This window comes from Ailuropoda melanoleuca, chromosome X (genome assembly GCF_002007445.2).
Source record: "Ailuropoda melanoleuca isolate Jingjing chromosome X, ASM200744v2, whole genome shotgun sequence".
In the NCBI taxonomy this organism is placed as follows: Eukaryota; Metazoa; Chordata; class Mammalia; order Carnivora; family Ursidae; genus Ailuropoda; species Ailuropoda melanoleuca.
Window position 1 is genome coordinate 31,966,646 of NC_048238.1, and position 27,151 is coordinate 31,993,796.

General features: G+C 37.4%; 1 protein-coding gene across 2 annotated transcripts in view; it reads left to right on the forward strand.

The window, feature by feature from the left end:
• PRRG1 (proline rich and Gla domain 1) overlaps positions 1 to 25,020 on the forward strand; it is a 148,729-nt gene extending 123,709 nt beyond the window's left edge. For both annotated transcript variants that reach the window (XM_011237602.3, XM_034649435.1), the window contains exon 4: positions 21,002 to 25,020. In XM_011237602.3, the coding sequence (XP_011235904.1) occupies positions 21,002 to 21,487 (486 nt within the window). In that variant the 3' untranslated portion in view covers positions 21,488 to 25,020. The remainder of the gene's footprint in view (positions 1 to 21,001) is intronic.
• Positions 25,021 to 27,151: the final 2,131 nt, after the last annotated feature.

Below are 27,151 nucleotides of genomic sequence, written 5' to 3' on the forward strand. Positions count from 1 at the left end.
ACGGGTGCTGACCGCGAGTCCGCCTGCTCCCCCGTGCAGGTGGCCCTCCAGCCCCCAGCCGCCCCGCGGACGCTCCCGGAGCTCCCGGTCTCAGCCTCGATCCAGTGAGCACACCGGAGCTCCGGAGCTCCGTGAGATGCTTGGTGGCCCACACTCCCGGCTCACGGACTCAGTCTGCTGTTTCCAGGGTGCGGGTCCGCGGTCCGTCCGCTCCCATGTGCAGGTGGCTACCGCTTCCCGGCGCCCTGACACAGCGGCTCCCTCCCCCTTCTGTTTATCTTCCGATATCTGTGCGCGGTTTCACGGCTCCCCGCTTCGTACCTCGATACTCAGCGCTGGAGATGTTCATTTGTAGAGATCCAGATGTATCTTCCTGCGTCTCAGGCTGATTCCGTGGATATTCCTGCTGGTCTGGTACCTATCCAGCTCAACTCAGGGGACCGGCTGAAAAAGGNTCCAGCTCAACTCAGAGGGCCAGCTGAAAAAGGGGTCCCCTACTCCTCCGCCATCTTAACCTCAGAGAGCTAGAGATGTTTCTTGTATTATTTTTAGTAGATCTAATTACATATACTAGAATTCTTAAACCTTAGAAACCTTAACTTCTAATAAAAACTAAGAACTAAGAAATTGTGAATTGTTATACCACATCTAGTAGATTGGCAAATTTATGAGTAGATTTCATTATTTTTAGTAGCATGCACTTTCTCATAGTTCAAAATGTGGCACAAGGCATTTTTGCCGACACATCCAGGTATCTTTAGGTAACAAGAGCCAAAAGTAGATACATCTATGTTTAGTAATTAATGTTTCAGTATTTTATCTTATTTGGAAATGATCTAGATATGCAATGAGTTTCCATCACTTAACCTAGAAAAACTAAAGTTCCAGGTTACCAAAAATATTTGGGTAACTATTTTTCAGTAGGCATACTATAAAACGTTATTATTGGAAAGTACACTTACAAACTTTTATCCCAATTATATGCTTAACATACTTTTTAACAGTCATATTCAGATTACTTATGCAAATTTCATGAGAGATTTTTAAAACAGCCATCATGACAAAGTTTGCAAAACACATAGTGTGAGCTTATTTGACTTACCGACTCAGGCAGAATAAAAGATATATGACTACATTATATTCAGTGCTGACAACTCTGAAGATATCTCTATTTTAATTAAACCAATATGGTTAAGCTAGCTTTTATTTACCAAATATTATCCCAGATTACATGAATTTGTAAAGCTTTTGGGTTTGTTTCTATATTCTGGAGAGTTTAGAAATACTAAATTTGGTAAGTGCTTATTCTTGAGTCAGTTAAATCAAGCTTTTTTACAAAGTAATTTTGGCAGTGTCATCCAGGGGAAGAAAAATATGTCAGATATGTATCATACATCCACAGACATAGATAGAAATATAGACACCCTATAGCTTCCATTCAGAATTTTAGCTATGAATCAGGTACAGTACAAACTCCACTAGTTGATAATAACACTTGAAGTCAAATTATGTTCCAGGCAGACTGAACAAGTTAAAGTTACCTGCTTCAGTGGCTAAGGCTTTTTACTAATATTTGCGGTGAAAATTATAAAGATTTGTATTTGTCCTTCACAAGCAATCTTATGGAAGCTATGGACTAGATTTGGGCAAGGGAGCTTTTATAGCAGGTTGTATTTTAAAAGGCCTCTTTCCTCCACTGTTTCTCCAGTCTTGGGTGATTGAGGGAGGGCAGTGTCTTATTTACCTCCTTGGGTATTTGCATTTCAAAAACATGTAAAATTTATATCTTCAAGGGACAAAGAAAGAATGTTAAGTTTTCTCCTGGAAGTTTCAGTGCCTTTTGGATGACTTCAGCAGTCCTAATAAAATGTAGTAGTGAAGACCCATAATTAGGGGGAGTGTTTCATCAAAGGAATTCACTGGATTTAGGGTCAAATGGGGCATCTTTAGGGTTGTAATTGAAGGAGGGGGTCATTTGGGTCACTAAAGTCAGGGAAATGGTTAAGTCCATTGGATCATGCCAATTTTGCACAGCCAGAGACAGACCTCATCTTAATGTTTTGCCTTCACTATGATCCTTTGCAGGGATCACTGTTGGAAGGATGGGCACAGCGCCAAGCAGTAAATTATCTATGTGAGGAAAGGAAGGCCCTTGGTCCAAATATCTGGCTTCAGGGGCCTTTGCCTTCTCTTTTCTCTTTTCCTTCTCACTGGAGGCTTTGATTACCCTGTCAGCTTTTTCCCTGGTCTCAGGGACCCCTTATGAATCACATTTCTTGCTTTTGCCCAGTTCATGGGAAAGCTGAAAGGGCTCAGGATCTGTGGTGTTTCAAAGGAAACAAGCATATAGCTCAGATGGATCTTTAAGAAGATTGTGGATTTTAAGGTCTTTAGAGATGCTGGCCATTTGCCACATTTGGCCACCATGAGTAACCATTCATAGCCCCTTCCAAAATAAAAAACAACCTGCAAGAGCCAGTTAGCTTCCCTCTATCTTATGCAGTCCTGCTGCATAAAATCTTTTAAAATAAAGGTATAAATTTCAGTTAAGGTAGTTTCTGATCTGTTTCCACTTCTTCATTTTCTCCCATTACCTTAATCTTGTGTGTTGTTAACCAGTAAGTTTTGGATGATGTTACTGTGCACCCCCTTCACAGGCAGTTGCTTTCCAGGGTGTCCCAATCAACCTGTCCAGGAATTGGGTCTACCTTTACTAGCCTGATATGGGCAAGGTCTTTGGGAAAAGCCCCTGGGCCTGTGGAGTGTAATGCCAGAGCTTTGGCATGTTGGTATGCTGCAACACTGAGCAATGCCCAGGAATCTTCCATGGGGTTCTACATTTATCAAGAAACTAGTGCACCTCCTTGAGATTCTTAGGGGTTGCTGGCAATAGATGTTCAGGAAATTTATTTTTTTTTTTAGCAACTTTTTCTTTTTTTCTTTTTTTTTTTTTTAAGATTTTATTTATTTATTTGACAGAGACAGCCAGCGAGAGAGGGAACACAAGCAGGGGGAGTGGGAGAGGAAGAAGCAGGCTCCTAGCGGAGGAGCCTGATGTGGGGCTCGATCCCAGAACGCCAGGATCACACCCTGAGCCTAAGGCAGACGCTTAACGACTGCGCCACCCAGGCGCCCCTTTTTTAGCAACTTTGAACCAGGGATTGATCTATGATAGTTCATCAGGTCAGAGGACAAAGAGCCACAACACTATGTTAAGTGGCAGCATAGAGACCATAGGCCTCTGTTGCGTTTGTGTTTTCATAGGACTGTTGGTTCTTGTTGCAAGGCTCTTTCACTCTTTGGGTTAGGACTGACAGTCTAGGCACAACCCAGTGACTCAACTGTTACAGGCAGAGGCTGCCCATCCTCTTCAACTACAGGAATGCTTTCTTCTTGCTTTATTTCACAGCCTCTCCTTGAGCAGTGGCAATGGCTTTGCAGTCCACTCCACCCTACTTAGCTCTCCTCGGACTTGAGCATGGAGGACCCTTATGCACATTAATAGTCAGTTAAGGCCCTTATAATCAATGGTGTGATCATCTTGTTAGACCATATGGCCTTCATCAGGCTACTCTGGGAAGCACATTGAATTATTATAGCAGCTGTGGTATTTTGGGTTTCATACCACAGGCAACACATGACAGAGGCAATATGTGCAAGCATAGAGCAGTGGAGCAGACTTCCAGGAAGCAGTGTTCCTTTCTCAGATGAGGTTCCCCACTTGAGTTGGGTGGTTTTTAAGCAAGTTGCAGCTAAATGACAATCAGTTAACTGCAAGAGCAGACATGTGTTCCTGCTGACTACCTCAATTGTGTGTAGGTCTCAGCCTATCAGTACCCAATACTGAGGCTGGACCAGCCCTTGTGGTTTTTATTATGATTGCAAGACGCCCTCAGCAATACCATCAAGAAACTTTGAAACAAACAAGATTTACTGCTTACAGGTTCTGGAAAGTACACAGCAAGGTCTTGGAGAGAGAGAGAGAGAGAATACAGGACTAGGATTTTATGTGTTCACTCTTTGTGAACTTAAAACATACAAGTATGAATTTAAAGCACAGGAAGAGAAAAGCAAGCAGCCCAAGTGGTCAGTTACCTAAAACAAAGGAGCCGGAGCGGAGTTGACGGGGTGGCCTGGCTCTTTATCTAGTTGTATAGCAGGCAATATATTTATTCAAGCTAGCCATCTTTAAAGTGGATGCCTCTGCAATAAACCTTAAGTCAGATGCTTGCATCCTAGAAAAGAAAAACTGTCACGGCTTACGCTATAATATCTCACAGGTTTCAAAATAACAGGTTATCTCCTTGGTTAAATTTATTCCTAGGTATTTTGTTCATTTCAATGAAATTGTAAATGAATTGTTCCCTTAATTTCTGATAGCTATTACTGTATAGAAATGCAACAGATTTCTGTATATTGATTTTGTATCCTGCAACAACACTGAATTTGTTCATTAGTTCTAATGGTTTTTGGCAGTCTTTAGAGTTCTCTTATATATGTCATCTACAAATACAGTTTTGCTTTTCCTTTCCATTTTGGGCACTTTTTATTTCTTTTTTTTCCCTAACTGCTCTGCCTAGGACTTCCAAAATCACCTTGAGAAAAAATGGTGAGAATGGTCATCCTTGTCCTGATCTTAAAGGGAAAGCTTTCAGCTCTTCAACATTGAGTATGATGTTAGCTGTGGGCTTTTTATATATGGTCTTTATTAAGTTCCCTCTATACTTTGGTGAGAGTTTTTAATCATAAATGGATATTGAATTTGTCACATGCTCTCTGCATCTCTTGAGATGATATAAGATTTTTATGCTTCATTTTGTTAAAGTGGTATATCATATTGATTGATTTACAGATTTATAGATGTTGAACCATCCTTGCATCCCTGGAATAATTCCCACTTACTTATGGTGTGTGGTCCATTTAATGTATTGTTTAATCTTGTTTGCTAATATTGTGTTGGGTACATCAATGCATATCAGGGATATTGGCTTGTAGTTTTCTTTTCATGTGATGTCTTTGTCTCGTTTTAGTATGAGGATAATGGTGGTCTTGTAAAATGAGTTTGGAAGTGTTCTTTTCAGTTTTTTGGAATAGGTGACAAGGATCTGTATTAATTCTTTAAATGTTTGGTACATTTCACCAGCGAAACCATCTGGTCCTGGATTTTTGTTTGTTGTGAGGTTTTGGTTACTGATTCAATCTCCTAACTAGTAACTGGTCTGTTCACACTTTGTTTCTTTATGATTCAGTCCTTTAGGTTGTATATTTCTAGGAAATAATCTATTTCTTCTAGGTTCTGCAGTCTGTTGATGTACAATTGTTCATAGTACTTTCTTATGATCTTTTGTATTTTTGTGTTACCAGTTTTAACTTCTTTATCCTTTCGGAAAACCACCTCTAAGTTTCACTGATCTTTTCTGTTGTCTTCAGTGTCTCATTTATTTCCAGTCTGATCTTTGTTACTTCCTTCTAACTTTGGGCTTTGTTTTTTGTTCCTAATTCTTTGAGTTATAAGGTTAGGTTGTTTAGATTTTTTTCTTGTTTCTTAACGTACACATTTATCACTGTGACTTTCCTGTTAGAATTGCTTTTGCTGCATCCCGTAAGTTTTGGTATGTTGTGTTTCCATTTTCATTTGTCTAGAGATATTTTAAAGTTTCTTTTAATTTCTTTTCTTCTTTCCCATTGGTTGTTCAGGAAAATATTTAATCTCTACATATTTGCGAATTATTCAGTTTTAATTGATTTCTAGTTTCTTGCCTTTGTGGTTGGAAAAGATGGGTGATATGATTTGTCTTCTTAAATTTATTAAAGCTTTTTTGTGGCCTAATTTGTGATCTTGGAGAATGTTCCACGTGTGCTTGAGAAGAATGTGTATTTTGTTGCTTTTGAGTGGAATGTTCTGTATATACCTGTTAAGTCCATCTGGTCTAATGTGTCATGGAATATCTTTTTCCATCCCTACACTTTGCACTGTGTGTGTGCTTACATCTGAAGTGAGTCTCTGATAGCATATAGGTAGGATTAAAAAGAAAAAAAAAAGACCTTTCAGTCACCTCATGTCTTTTGATTGGAGCATTCAGTCCATTTACATTTAAAGTAATTATTGATATGTATGTACTTATTGCATTCTTACTAATTGTTTTCTGGTGGTTTTTGGAGTTCTTTGCTCCTTTCTTTTTCTCATCCTCTCTTCCCTTGTGATTTGATGATTTTCTTTAGTGTTACACAAAAAATATAAAGAAGGGAATCCAAGCATATCTGTTACAGGTTTCTTGGTTTTTGGTAACCATGAAGTTCATATATCACATTCTTTGTAGCTAATAGACTATATTTTTGTGTTTGTGTTTTTCTGATGGGGTGAATTCCATTATATTTCAGCTCACTGATCCATTCTTCTGCTTTATCCAGTCTGCTCTTGAACCCCTCTAGTGTATTTTTCAGTTCAATTATTGTATTCTTTAACTCTGTGACTTCTATTTGGTCCTTTCTTCTATTTTCTGCCTCTTTGTTGAAGTTCTCATTTTGTTCATTTCTCTCCTGAGCTCTGTGAGCATCTTTGACTGTTATTCTGAACTCTATCAGGTACACCACTCAACTCTGTTTTATTAAGGTCTTATTCTTAGGTGTTTTTTTCTTTTTACTTCATTTGGAACATACTCCTCTGTTTCTCTCTTTTTGCTTTACTCTCTATGTTGATTTCTATGCATGAGATGAAACAGCCACCTCTTCCAGTCCTAAAGAAGTGGACTTGTGAAGGAGTTGAAACATCATTCAACCCTGCACAAGCTTTTGATGCCTCTCAAATCTTTGTGATTGTCCAAGCAACCTGTTTTTAGTGCCTTCCAGTAGTTGATGATGTGCCAAGACATTCCAGTGTCCCTAAGGGCAGGATGTCAGCCAGCTTCAAGACTAAAGCTCGCTGGAAGCAGGACTTCAGACAGCAGCTTTTAAAGTATGCAAGCATAGTTCTTTGGGACCACAGGTGTAATTCCTGCTGGCCACCAGTGCCAGGCAATATAGAGGGGTCTTCTGGGCAGAAGCCACCAAAGTCAGAGCACCAAAAAAGGGGGCAGTCTCCTTTCCAGGCAATACTGATGAGTTGAAATAAGGCAGAGGGAGCATGTAAAGATGGTGTCTCCTATCTTCCATCCCTAGACTATTTCAGTAAGCCCCCAGATGCATCTTAAATTAGATGTCTGCCCCTCCTGCCAGTGTTTTAAGATTAAGCAAGTAGGTCTCTTTCAAAGAAAGTCTGGGCACTTCTCAGTTGGCTGCATTTATACTCAGCAGTGAGTCCATTCATATGAGCCCTTTCAGAACCTTTTCTCAATTTTCCATAGCCTTATAGGTCTTGTGGCTGTCCCTTTACCTTTCAAAGATCTCAGGTGTATGCCAATGTGTACAAGTTGCTGTTAGGTTTTGGGTGTTTTTAGAGGAATTTGTTCCATATGTAGCTATAGATTCAGTGTGTCTGTGGAAGGAGTTGAGTTCAGAATCTTCCTAAGTTGCTATCTTGAACCAGAACCCTGAAAGAATAAATTTTTAACAGTCAAATTTTAATACTGGCCATTAGGGGTATTTTGGATCTTGAAATTGCTCCTGTTGCCTCATATAGCAGGACAATTATCCATTTCTCCCTCAAGTATCCTGACTCCCAACCATAACAGTTTACAAATAATTACATATAAATTAAAGAGGGTCTTATTTTATGTTTGCCACCTTGCAAAGTAATAGTCCCCACGATTAATTTAAAAAAGACAACAAAACTGTACTGTCTTCTTTCTCCCTCAGCTATACCATTTTCAATTCATAGTAAAATAAACTGAACTGGGGTGCCTGGATGGCTCAGTTGGTTAAGCATCTGCCTTCGACTCAGGTCATGATCCCAGGGTCCTGGGATCGAGCCTCACCTGCTCTGCGAGGAGCCTGCTTCTCCCTCTCCCTGCTCGTGCCTTCTCTCTCATTCTCTCTCTCAAATAAATAATTTTTTTAAAAAAACTGAATTGACACCATACTCAGCATAAATATTGTTTCTAAACAATTTGCACCCTAGTGGCAGTTTCAAGATAATGCCTTACTTTTCATAATGTAATGTACAATTTGTAAATGTTCTATCTTTTCTCAGAAGTTATATCTACACATTCCTACCCTATTGATGAAGGAATTAACACAAAGATGTCAAGTGACTTTTGTGTAATGCTAGCTGTTTTCTGTAGAACATCCATCATCTTGGTAAAGAATCTCTTCCTGGAATGTCCCAACTTGTTCTCACTTGAGGCGGCTTTTGGAGTTAGGATTGTGATTTTTGTCCTGACTCTCTGATAGTCTTTCCCTTTCATACCCAGAGACATTGTGGGCTCAGTTCCAGACCACTACAATAAAGTGAATACTTAAGTAAAGCTAGTCAAAGGAATTTTTTGGTTTCCCAGTGCATATAAAAGTTCTGTTTACACGATACTCTAGTTTATTATTAAGTGTGAAATAGCATTATGTATAAAGAGATCATGTGCATACCTTAATTTAAAAACACATTATTGCTAGAAAATGCTAACCATCACCCGAGCTTTCAATGAATCATAATATTTTTGCTACTGGAGGATCTTGTTTTGATGTTGATGCCTGCTGACTGATTGACTCTTCCTTTCATGAACAGTTTTTCTGTAGTATGCAACGCTGTTTCATAGTGTTTTACTCAAAATTGGAGTCAGTCTTCTCAAATACTAATGCTGCTTTATCAACTAAGCTTATGTCATATTCTAAATCCCTTGTCATTTCAACAATCTTCATAGCCCCTTGAGCAGTAGATTCCATCTCAAGAAACCACTTTTTTGCTCATCCATAACAAGCAACTCCTTATCCATTAAAAGTTTTATCGTGAGATTGCAGCAATTCATTCACCTCTTCAGGTTCCACTCCTAATTCTAGTTCTCTGGCTGTTACCACCACATCTGCAGTGACTTCCTCCACTGAAGTCTTGAACTTCTCAAAGTTATCCATGAGGGTGGGAATCTACTTTTTCCAAACTCCCATCAGTGTTGATATTCTGACTTCTTCCCGTTAATCACACATGTTCTTAATGGCGTCTAGAATGGGGATTCCTTTCCAGAATGTTTTTTAAGTTTCAGTGGTAGTTTAGTGATTCACCAGTTGCATATAACATCCAATGCTCATTACATCAGTGCCCTCCTTACTGCCCATCACCCAGTTACCCATCCCCCCATCCCCTCCCCTTCTGCAACCCTCAGTTTCCTATAGTTCCAGAGTCTCTTAAGGTTTGTCTGTCTCTCTCTCTCTCTCTCTCTGTTATTTTATTTTTTCATCCCTTCCCCTACATTCATTTGTTTTGTTTCTTAAATTTCACATATGAAGGAATCATACTTCTCTTTCTCTGACTTACTTTGCTTATCATGATACCCTCTAGTTCCATCCATGTCGTTGCAAATGGCGAGATTTCATTCTTTTTGATGGCTAATATTCCATTGTGTATGTATATACCACCTCCTCTTTATCCATTCATCTATTGATGGACATCTGGGCTCTTTACATAGTTTGGCTATTGTGGACATTGCTGCTATAAACATTGGGGTGCATGTGCCCTTTCAACTCACTAAGTTTACATCCTTTGGATAAATATCAAGTAGTGTTACTGCTGGGTCATAGGGTAACTATATTTAACTTTTTGAGGAAACTCCATACTGCTTTCCAAAGTAGTTGTACCTGTTTCCATTCCCACTAACAGTGTAAGAAGGTTCCCCTCCAACATCTGTCCTTTCCTCAGTTGTTGATTTTAGCCATTCTGACAGGTGTGAGGTGGTAGCTTATTGTACGTATATTGTATATATGACCACATCTTCTTAATCCATCCGTCTGTTGAAGGGCATCTTGGCTCCTTCCACAGTTTAGCTATTGTGGACACTGCTGCTATGAACATTGGCCCTTCTCTTCACTACATCTGTATCTTTGGGGTAAATACCCAGTATGTTGAGGGTTTTTATCAAGAAAGGATGCTGTATTTTGTCAAATGCTTTTTCTGCATCTGTTGAGAGGATCACATGGTTCTTGTCCTTTCTTTTATTAATGTGGAATATTACATTGATTGCTTTGCAGATGTTGAACCCCCCTTGCATCCCAGGGCTAGGTGAATAATCCTTTTAGTGTACTGTTGGATCCTTTTAGCCAGTATCTTGGTGAGAATTTTTGCATCTATGGTCATCAGGGATATTGGTCTGTAATTCTCCTTTTTGGTGGGGTCTTTGGTTTTGGGATCAAGGTAATGCTGGTCTTATAGAATGAGTTTGGAAGTTTTCCTTCCATTTCTATTTTTTGAAACAGCTTCAGAAGAAGAGGTATTCATTCTTCTTTAAATGTTTGATAGAATTCTTCTGGGAGGCTGTCTGGCCCTGGACTCTTGTTTGTTGGGAGGTTTTTGATTTCTTCCTGTTTCAGTTTTGGCAGTTTATATGTTTCTAGGAATTTACCCATTTCTTCCAGATTCTCTAATTTTTTGGTATATAATTGCTCATAATATTCTCTTATAATTGTACTTCTTCATTGTTGGTTGTGATTTCTCCTCTTTCATTCATGATTTTATTGATTTGGGTCCTTTCTCTTTTCTTTTGGATAAGTCTGGCTAGGGGTTTATCAATCTTGTTAATTCTTCCAAAGAACCAGCTCTTAGTTTCATCTGTTTTTTTTTTTTTAAATTATTGATTTCTGCTCTAATTTTTATTATTTTTCTTCTCCTGCTGGATTTAGGCTTTATTTGTTCCTTTTCTAGCTCCCTTTAGGTGTAGGGTTAGGTTGTGTATTTGAGACTTTTCTTATTTCCTGAGAAAGGCCAGTATTGCTATATACTTCCTCTTAGGACTGCCTTGGATGCCTCCTAGAGGTTCTGAATGGACAAACCTAGAGGTTTGTCATATTTTCATTTGTTTCCAGGTATTTTTTTAATTCTTCTTTAATTTCCTGGTTGACCCATTCATTCTTTAGTAGGATATTCTTTAACCTCCATGTGTTTGTGTTCCTTCCAAATCTTCTCTTGTGACTGAGTTCAAGTTTTTAAAGCATTGTGGTCTGAAAATATCCATGGTATAATCTGTCTTTTTGTACACATTCTGTGGCACCCTAAAATAATTACAATAGTGATAATCAAAGATCACTGATTCCCATAACCAATATAGTAATAACTTTGAAATATTCCAAGAATTCCAAAATGTGAAAGAGACACAATTGTTGGAAAAATGGTACCAATAGACTTGCTCCATGCATGGTTGCCACAAACCTTCAATTTGTAAAAAACACAGTATCTGTGGAGTAATAAAGCAATGTGCATTACAACGAGGTATTACCTGTACTTGTTCAGAAAAGGAAAAAGCCACATGACTGTTGTGTATAAATGCTGCTGGGCCCTTTTCAGCAATACAGACCCACTGAGAACACCCCTCCCTTCCAGACTTTAGTCAGATTGTAAGACATGTTTATCTCTATTCCTTCCAATTATGAATAGAGTCCTTCAGGTCTTGAGTCACAATCTGAGTGACTGGAATACAATTGGACTATTCAGAAATGGAAATGAAAAAATCCACAATCGAAAAGCCCACATTTTTATAAAAGAACAACAAATATTGCTTGATAGAATCTTGTACATACTGAATTTTGTTCTGAAACCCACCTGTGATGAAACATTTACTTTGGGGCTCCTCCTCTGAAATGGCAGCTTCAGATTACATTCATAATTTATATACTTTTAACCTTATCTAAAACTACTGAGACCCTTGAATGATATTTTATTCATTAAACAAATTTCCATTTCCTCTAAAAGCACTACTTTATATCAAGTCTTGAAATCATACACTCTTTCTGAATATCTTTTGGCTGCTTTCCATTAGATAAAGGAGTACTTAATAGCTTACAGACATAAACTTGGATTTTTTTGTTTGAATAACAATTATTAGTCCTTATTTCATGTGAATTTTCATCTGATTCTCTGGCTTCATGTACAAAATAAGTCTAGTTTTCAAAGAAATGTGATAATTACCCTTTTATTCAGATATTACTTTAATCTGTACAATGAGCCCACTTGCTTTTGACTACACATTTAACATGATGAAGAGATTGAATTTTCTAGGAAAATGACCTAACAGGTTCAAAATATCTTATTGATCAAAGGAGATTGCTTTTTGGCTTGCTCTGATGCCTGGCCTGTTCTGTTCAAGTCCCAGTTCCAACATTTATGTTTTAAAAGATCTTATTTAGAGAGCACATGAGCAGGGGGAGAGGCAGAGGGATAGAAAATCTCATCAAGAGTCAGACACTTAACTGAGCCACCCCAGTGCCCCACCTTTGGTTTATTATTGGATAAACTGTCTGTGCCTTCATTTTCACATCTTCAACTGTGGATAATAATTATGCCTTTATTATTGGGTGTGGATTAATTGAGTTACTGTAGGTAAAAGTAAAATTCTGATTTTATAGGGGCACTTGGGTGGTTCAGTGGGTTTTTCTGATCTCAGGGTCATGAGATCGAGCCTTGTGTCAGGCTCTGTTTGGGGCGTGAAGCCTACTTAAGATTCTCTCTGCCTCTCTCCCCTGCTTGCTTGCTTTCTCTCAAAAAAAAAAAATCTGATTTTATACTTTCATTTTTGTCTAAGCTTTGTAACACTTCAAAATAAAAGTTGTTTTATCCTGTAGATTTACTAGGATGCCAAATAAGCCAGAAAAATTTAATTATACAAGCCAAGCATGGAGAAAAGCATAAACAATGCACATGAAAATGACCTTATCTCAAAGTGATAGGACAATTTAACAAAGCCACGTTTTACTATATTTTTTCAGGTAATGTTGGCCATCCTGAGAGTGACAATTTTTATACAAAAAGTTAGTTAATAGTGTAGTGTACACTTTTAGAAGCACATTTTCTTCTAAATATCATTAGTTGGACCTGTGATTAGTGAAACAAGTGAATCACTTGACTAAGGTTTTTGTATTGTCCTAAAATAAATGCTGTATTCTTGGGAGTGTGCTATTTCTACTTTTAATATTGAACCTTGCATATTTTCATCTGTGGACAACCTTTAGGAGATCATACAATAATCTTCGAATCACAGAATGTTGCAGTAATAATGTACTTTTTAGAAAATCTAGTTCAGGGGTGGAACATAGATGACTTTGGGTCATTTTTATGCCCACAGAGTACTTTCAAAGCCAGTGTGGGAGGGGATTCATGATGGCAGCATAGGAAGACCTAGAACTCACTTCCGCACACGGACAGTGCAATTTTATTAAAAAAAATTATTCGTATGTAGCTGTAAAGTACTTGAGAACTAGAAGAACTGCACCTTCACCACAAAAGAGATGCATCAAGAAGGGCAGCTGAGGCAGAGACATGGCCTCACTTGGGAACCTACCCTAGATCCAGGAACCCCACAATCAGAACTGTCCCTTGAGGAGTGAAGCTATTGTGCCACCCTGAGGGTCAGCACTGGAGAGAGAAACCCCCAAAATGTCTGGTTTTGAAAATCAATGGAGGTTAAGACCGGGAGACTCATAGAACTATGGGGAATGGAGATTCTGCTCTTAAATCCACTTACCCTGATAATCAGCATCAAAGTAAGAGACCGAAAAGTACCTAGACCATAGTGAGGGAGACCCACTTACTAATATGAAAGTGACTGCAGGAGAAGCAGGAACCTGCAGGGACTTTGTGTGAGGATGGAAATACTGGCAGACACTACTTCTGCAGTCTCACCCTGACTTGGTGATGATGGAGCAGTCACCATCTTTTGTACTTTTCTTCTAGCCTGCTAGCACTGAGGGGTGTGCTTTGCCCACCTCCTGCAACAGCCAAGCCAAAACTGAGACAGGTAAATGGCTTCAACCCCACTCTCCCTGTGTAGTGGCTGAGCTGCAACTAGGACAGGTGAATACCCCAAGCCCTGCAACTGCAGCCCATACACAAGTTTCCCATAGGGTGCCTGGCTGTGGTTGCCGGGGAGACTGAACTTCTGGGCCACAGAATACAGCTTCTACATAAGACCACTCCTTAATGGCTAAGGGAGGTAGCCATTTTGCCTAATATATATGGACACAGACAGGAATGTGTCAAAGAAAAGGAAAACCCCAGAAAAAGGCCATAATGAAATGGCGATAAGCAACCTACCTGATAAAGAGTTCAAAATAACAGCCATAAAGATACAGCGCTCAGGTGAAGAATGGATGTGCAGAGCAAGCACTTCAACAAAGAACAGAAGTTAGAAAGAAGTGAGGATACCTTAAGGGACCTCTAAGACAACATCAAGTGGAATAGCATTTGCATTATAGGGGTCCCAGAAGTAGAAGAGAGAAAGGGCCGCAGAAATCATATGAAGAAGTAATTGCTGAAAATGTACAGCTAATCTGGGGAAGGAAACAGACACTTCCACATAAGATGAACTCACAGAGAAACACCATGCCACATGATAATTAAAATGATAAAGGTTAAGGATAAAGAGAATCTTAAAAGGAGCAGCATATTATGTACACAGGAGACCCCATAAGGCTATGAGCAGATTCTTTAGCAGAAACTTTACAGGCCAGAAGGGAGGGGCATGACATATTCCAAGCGCTGAAAGGAAAACCCGCCAACCAAGAATTCTCTACCCAGCAATGTTGTTATTCGCAATTGAAGGAGAGATTAAAAGAGTTGTTGAGATAAGCAAAAGCTAAAAGAGTTTGTCACCACTAAACCAGCCTTATGAGAAATGTTAAAGGGACTTCTCTAAGCTAAAAAGTAAAGGAACTAATAATAGGAAAATATACAAAAGTAAAAAATCTCACTTGAAAAGATAAATAGGAAAGGTAGTGGGTCAACCACTTCTATAAGGAATAGAAGACAGAAGTAGTAAAGTTTATTAAAAATACAGCAATTAGTTAAGGGATACATAAAGATGTAAAGTCTGTCATCAAAGGTATAAAGCTTTGGAATGTGTTCAAAATTAAGTCACTATCTCTTTATGTGAACCTTGTGGTAACCACAAAGAAAAAACATACAGTAAATACACAAAAGAGAGAAAGGAATCTAAACATGACCCTAGTGAATATAATCAAGCCACAAGGGAAAAGAGAAAGAGAAGGAAAGGAGCAACAAAAAGCAGTAAATACCTACCTGTTAATCATTACTTTACTTTAAATGGACTAAATTCTCCAAAACACATAGCATGACTGGATAAAAAAAACCAGATCCTTCTGTATGCTACCTACAAGAGACACACTTCAAACCTAAAAACACACACTGAAAATGAAGGCATGGGAAAACATATATACTATGTATAAGTGGAAACAAAAAGAAAGCTGGGGTAGCAATACTTAAATGGACAATAAAGACTGAAACAAAGAAGGGCATAACATAATGATAAAGGGGCAATCCAACAATAGGATATAACATTTGTTGTTATTTGCTTTATACATTTAGTTGCCTTGATGTTGGGTGCATAAATTTGAACAAAAATAAAAGGGGAAATAGCAGTATGATAATAGGAAGAAGGGACATTAATACCCCACTTTCATCAATGGATATATCATCCAGACAGAAAATTAATAAGGAATCATTGGCCTTGAATAACATGTTAGACAAGGTGGACTTAATAGGTATATATAGAACATTCCATCCCCAAACAGCAGAACACACAATTCTTTTTAAGTAACCATGGACCATTCTTTAGGATTGGTCACCTGTTGGGCCACAAAACAATTCTCAATAAATTAGAAATCAGTTATGATCAGTGGAAAATGCACAAACACATGGAGGCTTAACATGCTATGGAACAAATGCATGGATGAAGAAATCAAAGAGGAAACAATAATACCTTGAGATAAAAGAAAATGGAAATACAATGTTTCAAAATCTTTGGCATGCAGCAAAAGAGGGAAGTTCATAGCAATACAGGCTAACCTAAAGAACGATCTTAATCTAAGCCCAAAGTTAGAAGAAAATAATAAAGATCATAGCAGAAATAAGTGACTTAGATCCATGAAACTAAAAGCTGGTTCTTTGAAAAGATAAAGTTGATAAACTTTTAGCCAGACTCATCCCAAAAAAAAGAAATTACAAACAATACTTCAGATATAAAAAGGACAAGAAAATACTATGAACAATTATATGCCAACAAATTAGACAACCTAGAAGAAATGGATATATTCCTAGAAATATCCAATATTCCTAGACTGAATCAAGGAAAAAAATATAAAATCTGAATAGACCATTTTTTAGTAACAAATTAGTAATTAAACTCCCAATAACTCCATATCCAGATGGCTTCACAGGTGAATTCCAGCAAACAAAGAAGAGTTAATACCTTCTCTTCTTAAATATTTCAAAAAATTGAAGAGGAAGGAACACTTCCAAACTAATTTTACAAGGCCAGCTTTACCCTAATACCAAAATCAGACAATGACAGAAAATACAAAATTACACACCAATATCTCTGATGAACATAGATGGAAGAATCCTCAATAAAATATGAGCAAACCAAGGTCAACAATACACTAAAAAGATCACACAGTGTGACCAAGCGGGATTCATTCCAGGAACACAAGGATGATTTGTCACCCACCAATGTGATACACTATATTAGCAAAATGAAGGATAAAAATCCTATGATCATTAAAGTAGACAAAAAGCACTTGACAAAATTCAACATCCATTTATGATTAAAAACTCTCAACAAAGTTTGTATAGAGGAAATATACCTCAACATGATAAAGGCCATATATGACAAACCCACAGCAAACATTATACTCAATGGTGAAAAGCTGAAAGCTTTTCCTCTTGATCAGGAACAATACAAGGATGCCCACTGTCAACAATTTTATTCAATATGGTACTGGAAGTCCTAGCCACACCAGTTAGACAAGAAATGAAAGGTATCTAAATTAGAATGGAGGAAGTAAAGCTTTCACTATTTACAGTGGACATGATACTATATATAGAAAATCCTGAAGACTACACCAAAAAGCTATTAGAATAAATGAATTCAGTAAAGGACACAAAATTAATATACATAAGTCTGTTGGATTTCTATACACTATACTTCTAACAAAGCAGAAGAAAGAGTAAATTAAGAAAACAATCCCATTTAGAACTGCATCAAAAAGAAAGGTATTTTATTCTTTTTGATGCATTTGTAAATGGGATTGTTTTCTTAATTTAACCAAAGAGGTAAAAGACCCATACTCTGAAAACTTTAAGACGCTGAAAGAAATTGAAGACTACACAAATAAATGGAAAGATATACTATGGTCATGGAGTAGAAGAATACTGTTAAAATGTCCATACTACCCACAGCAGAACGCCAATGGTATTTTTCAAGAAACTAGGACAAATAATCCTAAAATTTGTATGGAACCACAGAAGACCCCAAATAGCCAAAGCTAATCCTAAGAAAGAAGAACAAAGCTGGAGTATCATGATCTCTTATTTCAAACTATACTATAAAGCTATAGTAATCAGAACAGTATGGTATTGTTATGAAGACAGGCACATAGATCAACAGAGCAGAATAGCCTAGAAATAAACCCATGGCTTACATGGTCAATTAACCTATGACAAAGAAGGCAAGATCATACAGTGGCAAAAAAAAAAAAATCGTCTCTTCGGTAAATGGTGTTATGGACATTGGACAGCTACATGCAAAAGAAAGAAACTGGACCACATTCTTATACCACATGCAAAAATCACCTCAAAGTGGATTAAAGAATGTAATGTGGGGCACCTGGGTGGCTCAGTCCGTTGGGTGTCTGACTTTTGATCTCAACTCAGGTCTCAATCTTAGGGTCATGGCCTTATACTGGGGTCCAAGCTGGGCGTGAAGCCTACTTATTAAAAGAAGAATGGAATGTAAGACCTGAAACCATAAAACTACAAGAAAACGTAGGTAGTAAGCTCTATGATGTCAGTCTTCACAATTTTTTTCTGGTGGGGGAGGAATCTGTCTCCTCTGGCAAGGGCAACAGAAGCAAAGTAAACAAATGGGACTGCATCAGGCTAAAAAGCTTTCCCACAGCAAAGGAAACCAACAAAGGAAAAAGGCAACCTACTGAATGAGAGAAGATACTTGGAAATGATATATCTGATAAGGGGTTGATATCTAAAATATATAAAGAACTCATACAATTCAGTAATGGCAAAGAAAAACCAACCCAATTAAAAAGTGGGCAAATGGGGTGCCTGGGTGGCACAGCGGTTAAGCGTCTGCCTTCGGCTCAGGGCATGATCCCGGCATTGTGGGATCGAGCCCCACATCAGGCTCCTCTGCTATGAGCCTGCTTCTTCCTCTCCCACTCCCCCTGCTTGTGTTCCCTCTCTTGCTGGCTGTCTCTCTCTCTGTCAAATAAATACAATCTTTAAAAAAAAAAAAGTGGGCAGATGACCTGGATAGACATTTTTCCCAAGAAGATATATAGATGGCCAACAAACACATGAAAAGATGTTCAGCAACATTCATCATCAGGGAAATGCAAATCAGAACTACAAATGAGATATCACCTTCCACCTGCCAGAATGACTAGTATCAAAAAGAGTTAACAAGTATGGTGAGGATGTGCAGTAAAAGGAACCCTTGTGCATTGTTGTTGGGAGTGTAAATTGATGCAGCTACTATGGAAAACAATGTGGAGGCTTCTGAAAAAATTACAAATAGAACTACCATATGATCCAACAATTCCACTTCTGGGGATTTATCTGAAGAAAATGAGAACACTAATTCAAAAACATGTATGGACCTCCATGTTCACTGCAGCATTATTTATAATAGCCAGGATATGGAAGCAGCCTACGTATCCATCATAGATGAATGGATAAAGATGTGGTATATGTATATACACACAATGGACTATTAACCGTAGAAAAGAATGAAATCTTGCCATTTGGATAAATGGATGAACCTACATGATATTATGCTAAGTCAGAGAATGACAAATACCATAAAATTTCATTTACATGTGGAATCAAGGAACGAAAAAATTAACAGAACAAACCGGTGGTTGCCAGAGGGGAGGAGGGGTGGATGAGATAGATGAAGGGGATTAATAGATACAACTTCCAGTTACAAAATAAGTCATGGGGATGTAGCATACAGCAGAGGGAATATAGTTATTAATATTATAATAACTGTGTGGTGACAGATGGTACTAGACCTATCTGATCATTTTGTAATATATAAAAATATCAAATCATTATTATATACCTGAAACTAATATAATATTGTATATCAGTTATAATCTAATAAATAAGAGTGATAGAAAACAAAAACTAAAAGCCTCAGTCTGGTAAAAAGAAGGATAAAAAAAATCTCACAAATAAGAACTAACTAATAAAGTCCAACAAACAAGTATAGGATTTCTTAGCTGCTCATTGGAAACTGTAGTACCATGGAACATTACCTAGACTCCTTAGGGAAAAAAAGATAGCTACAACCTAAAAGTCTGAAATATCATTATGATAACATTTACCAATCAGGGTGAAGGAGAGTTATCATAGAACGGCAAAATTTAATAGACTGCTTCCCATGTGCCTCATCTATGGAGAATTCTTCAAAAAGGACTATTCAACTGCAAAATCAACCAGAACAGCAACTTCAAAATCAGGGAAGATGAAGAGAACAAATAGTAATGAGCAATGATTCATGCAATGTATGTATAATTAAGTCTGAATAGATAATGATGTAGTGACTAGGAATGTTATGTTAAATATTCTTTCTTCAAAAAAAAAAAAAAAAAGCCTGTGTGACTAATAAAATATGTGACTATAAAACAACCAGCTTTAGTGCCCAGAGTCTTACTTTTAACCGGATTCATAGAGTTATGTTAATGCCATGCTATCATGGGACATCTGGCATTACAATCCCCAATCTAGCCCAACTCCCTCTATTTGCCCATTTGGATAATGACCTGGTTCCCTTCCTTGATGTCAGATATTTATTTTGTAGTGCCTGCAAATAAATAGGATTGTGAGAAAAGCACTTACTGGGTTAGGTTTAAACATTGGAAAAAGAGTAGCATTGGGATTGGGGGTGGTCTCCATACCAAGGTATGGGATAATCAGTGAATTTGAGGCAGCGACTTGATTATGGTATTCAAGAATTATAATAACTACTATTTGAGTTTTATATGCCAAGGACTTAATTAGACATGTCATATATGTTATTTCATATGATGCTTAGACAGCCTATAAAGACAAATTAGTATTATCCTGTTTCTCAGGTGAGGAAACTTAAGACTCAAAAGAGTAACTTGTCCAGGTCTCATAGCTAGTCATTGGGTCAGGTAAGCTTTTTATGTTTTCAGTATTTCTCCCCAAATATTAAAGATTTGAACTACTAGGTCTCATGTCTTTTGGGATTATAGTCTGTGTTTGGAAATAACACAATTTCTTCACTAGCCTGAGCTTTCTACTAGGGGCAATTGTAATTACGACATTCAGTGAACATCTGCGTACTAAACTTTGGGGGGTGGAGAGGGAGTTGAGGAAGGTCTGGTTGATGAGGACCTCAAACAGAACCATTGGAAAATAAAGCATTCATCTGTAAAGCATTTGACTACTGAAAGCCTGCAACAGCCTAAAATAGCACATACCATTAATGATGATGGGGATTAGAGATCAGAAACTTCATAGTTGGACATGGAAAATGATATTTGACATTTTTAAGGGAATAGTATTTGGTTTAATTGGGAAACAGGAAATCTCTCACGCTTTGTTTTTCCTTCTAAAATGTCATAGCTGAAAATATAACTCCCAAGTCTTGAAAAAGACTCTTGGGTTCTCACTGACCATTTTAGGAAAGATCCAGAGTGAACATCATAACGTGATTTATTTGTAATCTCTTGTCATGGAAAATATAGGCAGTAGCTCATTTAAACCAACAAATCTGGTTTCGGTTTTTGGTTATGTTAACCCAGATATTTGCTCATTTGATATTTCCCATCTTTTGATCATACTAATTTTTATTTTGTCTTTTATTTTCAGAAGGAGTTTTGGAACACCTACACAAAAGCACAACAAGGAGAGAGTAACAGAGGAAGTGACTGGTTTCAGTTCTACCTTACATTTCCATTGATCTTTGGCCTCTTCATTATCCTTCTTGTCATTTTTCTAATTTGGAGATGCTTCCTCAGAAACAAAACTCGCAGACAGACGGTAACTGAAGGCCACATGCCTTTCCCACAGCACCTTAATATTATCACTCCGCCTCCCCCACCAGACGAAGTGTTTGATAGCAGTGGATTGTCACCAGGCTTTCTGGAATATGTAGTTGGGCGCTCAGATTCTGTCTCCACTCGCCTCTCCAACTGTGATCCCCCACCCACCTATGAGGAAGCCACTGGCCAGGTGAACCTCTGGAGAAGTGAAACAGAACCTCATTTAGACCCACCCCCAGAGTATGAGGACATCATTAATTCCAACTCAGCCAATGCCATTGCTATGGTGCCTGTGGTCACCACCATCAAATGAAATTGCAACCTTCCTTCTACTATAATCATTTTTAAAATACTAATGAAAGAACTTTCTAGCACTTTACCACTACATAAATGTGCATTGACTTATTTTATTGGACTCTGACAGCATACCACTTCACATTTTCTGATCTGATTTTCATTAGTTTTGTTTCCTACTATAAAATCATTATCCATGCTCATTTTCTCTAATGGAAATATGTGAAGAGGGAAAAACCTTAGTGGAGGTCTTCATGTGATGTGATGAGACATACGTGTGTGTGTGTGTGTGTGTGTGTGTGTGTGTGTACATCAGCCCAGTATACGTGCAAGTGTCTTAAAAAGCCATTAACTTCTGTCTAAATTACCTTTATAACAGAATATACTCTCCAAAATTGGGAGTGGGGGGAGACACCAACAATTTGTATAATAGATAGCCAGCCACATGCTGTTGAATTCTGAAAATAAGATAAACTTAGCATGTTTTCTAATTCTTATTGGCTTGTTAACATCCCTTTTTCTTCAAGTACCTTAAATAAATGCATGTATTCCATCTTGATTTTAGGAACATCTCAAAGAGAGAAGGAAGGCACAATAAATGATAATTTACCTATAGTATATAGCAAGAATATCATTGGTCATTAGTGACATTTGGCTAGTTTTGTTGACGACTGCCTTTCCCAACCCCCCCACCCCCAAATTAAACAGTGTTTGCTTAGTGTCTTTGAATGTCTCATGCTATTTGTATTAACATCTTGGTAGAGAGGATATCTCGGTAACAGAATAGTTTCTAAAGTACTTATATGTATTAATGACAGGGAACAGATACAGATTTCTTCTTTGCTCATTTGTGACAATAATTATTTTCTTTTTGCTGTTTTATTGCCTTTTACTCTGCTGTCTACTCCCTCTCCTACCACCACAGAATCTGTAAGAACCTAGGAATTTGGTTAAAATTCTTGAAATTATTTTCTTAGTTTTTGTACAGACTGAAGTCTTTGCCTCGAGAGGACTAGGTGGCGTTTTTCCATTAAATTAGGAACTGTGATTTTTATATTGCTCTGCAGTTGGTGGAGGAAAACTGCAACATCTGTGTTGTGCCAGGTGCACAATAAATCTGTTAGTTTCACGTAGATCTCGTTGCTATTTCATTTTGTATTTTCATAATTTTTTTTGAGTGCAGGATTTTTCTTTTCCCTTGGAGCAGAAGAACAGGCTGTGAATGAACTGCCGACATAAACTGACTCAAAGAAAAAGAGGGTTGTTTCATATAAAGTCCCATTATGTATGCACTGATGGAAAATTTATTATATTGGTCAGGGAGATGTCTGTGCCACTCCCAAGCCTCCTTAGTGTTGGAGAAAATGGTTAATTGAGGCAGAAGGAATGCAGGTTCTGGAAGCATCAGCCATATCCTGCTGCCTCCATCTCCATCCCCACACCCCTGCCCCCATCCTGCCCTGGAACCCAAAAAGGAGGAATGCCGGGGGGAAACCCTGAACAAGGAGTCAGATGACCTGAATTTCCATCCTGTTCTGTAAAAAAAAAAAAAAGTACTTGCCATGGTACCCTCGGAAAGACCCACATCTGTACCTCAGATTCCTTAACTCTGAAACGGATAATGTCACTTGTCCTGCCCATCTGCAGGGGCTTTAAAAGGATCTAATGAGATGGTGTGTATGAAAGTAATTTGTAAGATGTGAAGAGCTGTCTACGTGTGAGGTCATAGTATTGTTGTCACTGTGCTTAAGGGAGAATTTCTCCGTTTCCCTAAAATTTATCAGAGCTTTCACATAGAAATAGAGTAGGCTGCTCCATTAATGGTTAATACGCTCCTAATCTGAGTACCTGGGCTGTTAAATTTCTGTCACTCTCTGGTCTAAAATGCTGTACCAATTCAGGAGACGACAGCCAGCTTAGCACAAACAGGATTAAGCAGATGTTGGAAAGGGAACTAAGATGTATGTGTTTAGCTAATAGGTTTTGTAGCTTTCATGAACTAAAAATGAATAAACCTTGACCCTGGTCTCAGTAGAAGTGACAATATTATTTTGATTTTGACTGTGAGCACATGGTGACTTTTGGCTTCTAGTTACAGCTAAAAGTGGGAGTGTTTGATCCAGTGACTTGTGCGTGCATGTATGGCTATTTTGGTTTATTTTTAAAGGAAAAAAAGTCCACAGAAAAGGAACCTTAATTTTTTTTTTGTCATTAACATTAGGCCTTAGATTAAACCAGCAGTTTTTAAAGTGTGCCTGGCCCATGAACCCCTGGGAGTCCTTGAGAGCCTTTCGGGGCATCTGTGAGATCAAAACTATTTTCATAATAATACAAAGGCATTAGTTATCTTTTCACTCCGTGTCTCAAAAAGTAGTTGAAAATGTAAAACAATGCCATTTCCCACAAATCTTTTTTCTGTTTTAGGAAATACAGCTATTTTCTTAAAAATGTTACTTATGTTAGCATGTAATAAACTTTAATTTTTGAATACTTAAAAATTTTTCAATTTTATTTTCTAATATGGCAAATATTGATGGGTATAAACTATATAAACAAAAGCTCTGACATCCAGGTCTCTAATAAATTTTAAGAATATAAAGGTCTGGAGATCAAAAGTCTTGGAATTACAGGATTAGAAAAAGGAGCAGGATATTCTATTACTATGTATATATTCTTGCAACTTTATATTTTAAAGTCCTGATATTGGATTTAATGGTGCCTCGTAGAGATACCTGCATTGTAATGTAAGAATGGATGTTGGTTCTTGAAGCAAAAGCCAAATGCTTAATCTAATCAATGGCTACAGCTTTTTCACCTGTTGGTCAAAGAAAACACACCACTCTGTAGTGATAACTGACACCAGCTACGATCTCATGGCAGCATTCATGGGATGACAGCATCAACAAAAATACCACTTTCTTCAAGAAACATTCTCTTAGGTTTGTTTTGTTTGATTTTGACTTAGGTTTTACATTTTTCAAAACTCTTTTGCTGCCCCATCTGGTTTTATAAACTGAGTTTCTTAACATTTGTTATAACTAAAGGGGCTTGTCTGGAATAACACATATTTTTTATGCTTTTGCCTTTCTTACATGATTGATATTACATTCACCGTTGGTCATTTTTAATAAAGGTTTATTTTTGCAGATATATTTAGTACCTTTCTTAAGCAGTAAGTAACTGAATTGAATCAACCAGTTTGCATTTTAATGAGAGAATGGGGCTTAATGGTCTTCCAGTGGAATGATTTCCAGGCCTCCACATGTAGTGTCTGGAATCCTAGAACTGGCACTTTCTGCCTTTCTGCTTGGAATGTCACAGTGAATTATATCTGTTTAAAGTGAATTAAAGGATTTTTTTTTTATTGAACAGTATAAATGCTGTGTTTGATTCATTGTTAATGATGACTTCAAGATTGATGATCTGATAAAATAACTTGGTTCTGTGTAAATAGCATGTATTTTATTATAATTCACATTTTTAAATACTTGGTTTACATTAAATTATGGTATTTAACTATTTTTATGTTTATACTAGGTAAGGTTTTTCTTATGTTTCTGTTTTTTTGGTATGCTAAATAAAGCTATTTTTAAACCCACGAGATTTTTTCTGCCATGTATTATATTATGTTTAAGTAATAAACATGCTTCATAAGCTTTTATTATGGTCTTTTTAACAAGGGAAAATTTTTTCTTATGAATTTAAGAACTATTGCTCAGCAAAGAAATCAAATTATCTGGTGAAAACTTCAGGGTGTTCTCAGCATAAGAAAGAATTTTCTGTACTAACTTTTGAATGATGCTGGCATGATACAAAATGGGAACACTCACTCCAGAGGGACCTCCCTGCTGTAGTGTAGTTTGTCCAGTCTTGGGGATAGTGTTATCTGCAGATACCAAGGAGCTGCTTTTTTCCCTCCTTAACAGCTTGCATTTGACATTTGAGAAGATGAGAAAAGAAAGCATAAGATGGAAACATTTATGACCACAGGCCATCTTCCTAAGTGTAGTCACTAAAAAGACTAAAAGGTGATGTGACGAGTCATTGATTAAGCAAATGTAAATATGACTTGATCTTTATGGTATAAAAATTAAAATGATTTACTTATAATCCTTAGCATTTCTCAAGTCTGAGTATCCATTTTGTAAGCATAAATCCCAGAGAGTTGTCCAAAACATCATAAAAAGGTAGTTTTTAAAAATATATAGCAATTTCTAAAAATTGTATAACTTACAGATTAATACATCCATGAAACCCAACACCTAGATCAAGATATTTCTAGTACCCCAGAAGGCTCCCTCATATACCTCTCCCTAAAGATAACACTTCTCACATCTATCATAAGAGATCAAGCTTTTAAATTTCATATTTGGCTGTAGCCATAAGCCAAAAGACTTGACTCCTTTTTTAAATTCTTATTTCAGAAAACTTCAAGGTACAAGTTCCAGAGCTGCTTATCCATCGCTTAGCTCTCCTTGAACCTACTCCCCCTCTCTAAGCCTTTTCTACATACCTGAAACTCTTTGAGGTTAAGAATTATGTTGTTGAATCCTTTTAACTCCCTTCCCCCCAATACATCAAATAACTAAGAGTGAGGGCTTTTTTAAGCCTATGTATTGACCAAAATATCAGTAGTTTTCCGTCTTAATGCTTGTTTCTGCTCTAATTCTTATCTCCTACCATTTCCTTAAACTTTGTATGATGACATTTTGTTCTCAGTAATTTTATTGATCTACTCGTATTTTTTTTAGACTTCAAAATCCACTATAATCTGGTCCCATAGGCTTATCTAACCTCATTTCCTTACATAGCTAATAGATATTTACAAAGTGCCTACTTTGTGTGAAGCTAAAGTGGTAAGAAAATAATGGTGCCTATAGACATCATCTCTGGGGATTTTGCAATCAGGTTAGACTGGGATAAATTTATAATTTAGTGTAACCCTAATTCCATTCCAGCTCACAGAGATTCTTTTTGCCCAAAGTCCCATGGTATCTACAATCAGGCATATATATCACGCAGTCCTGTATATCAGTCTATTTGTTACTTTCATAAGTTTTTAGCAGTGGAAACTAACTTTTAAAATCATAGAACCCTAATATAATCTACAGAATTATAATTATAGTGGTGGTTGACTACATAAGTGGGAAGCTTGGAACTTCACCATCTGTGACCTTCCTTGTCAATCCCCCTTACTTCAAGTCAGTCCAAGTCACAGAAAACACTAGAACTTTATGAACATAATTAGACAACCACTGGAATATAACATCTATTGATGTCCAACTCCATACCTCCTCTTTACACACACACACACACACACACACACACACACACACGCACAATCTATAGAATCTCTTCCATTAAACTGCTTAGGGTTCAAAATGCTCTTTTTAGTCCAGTTTTTCCTAATTCATAAGTATACTGCACTGGCCACTAACATACACTATCATCTGTCAAAATGATGATGTTTGAGAAGAGAGCCATGGAATGTTAATAGTCCCGATTCTTTGTTTATATCACTTCAACATCACCATACTTCTTGCTACATTTTCAATACTTAGTCCCTCGGCATTTGTGGTTATGATGGTTTTAATATATTCATAAGTCATGTTTAAAAATAAGCATACAGTGATGTCAATGAAAATAGTAGGCAGTAGGAATTCCAAAAGCATCTTCTTCCACA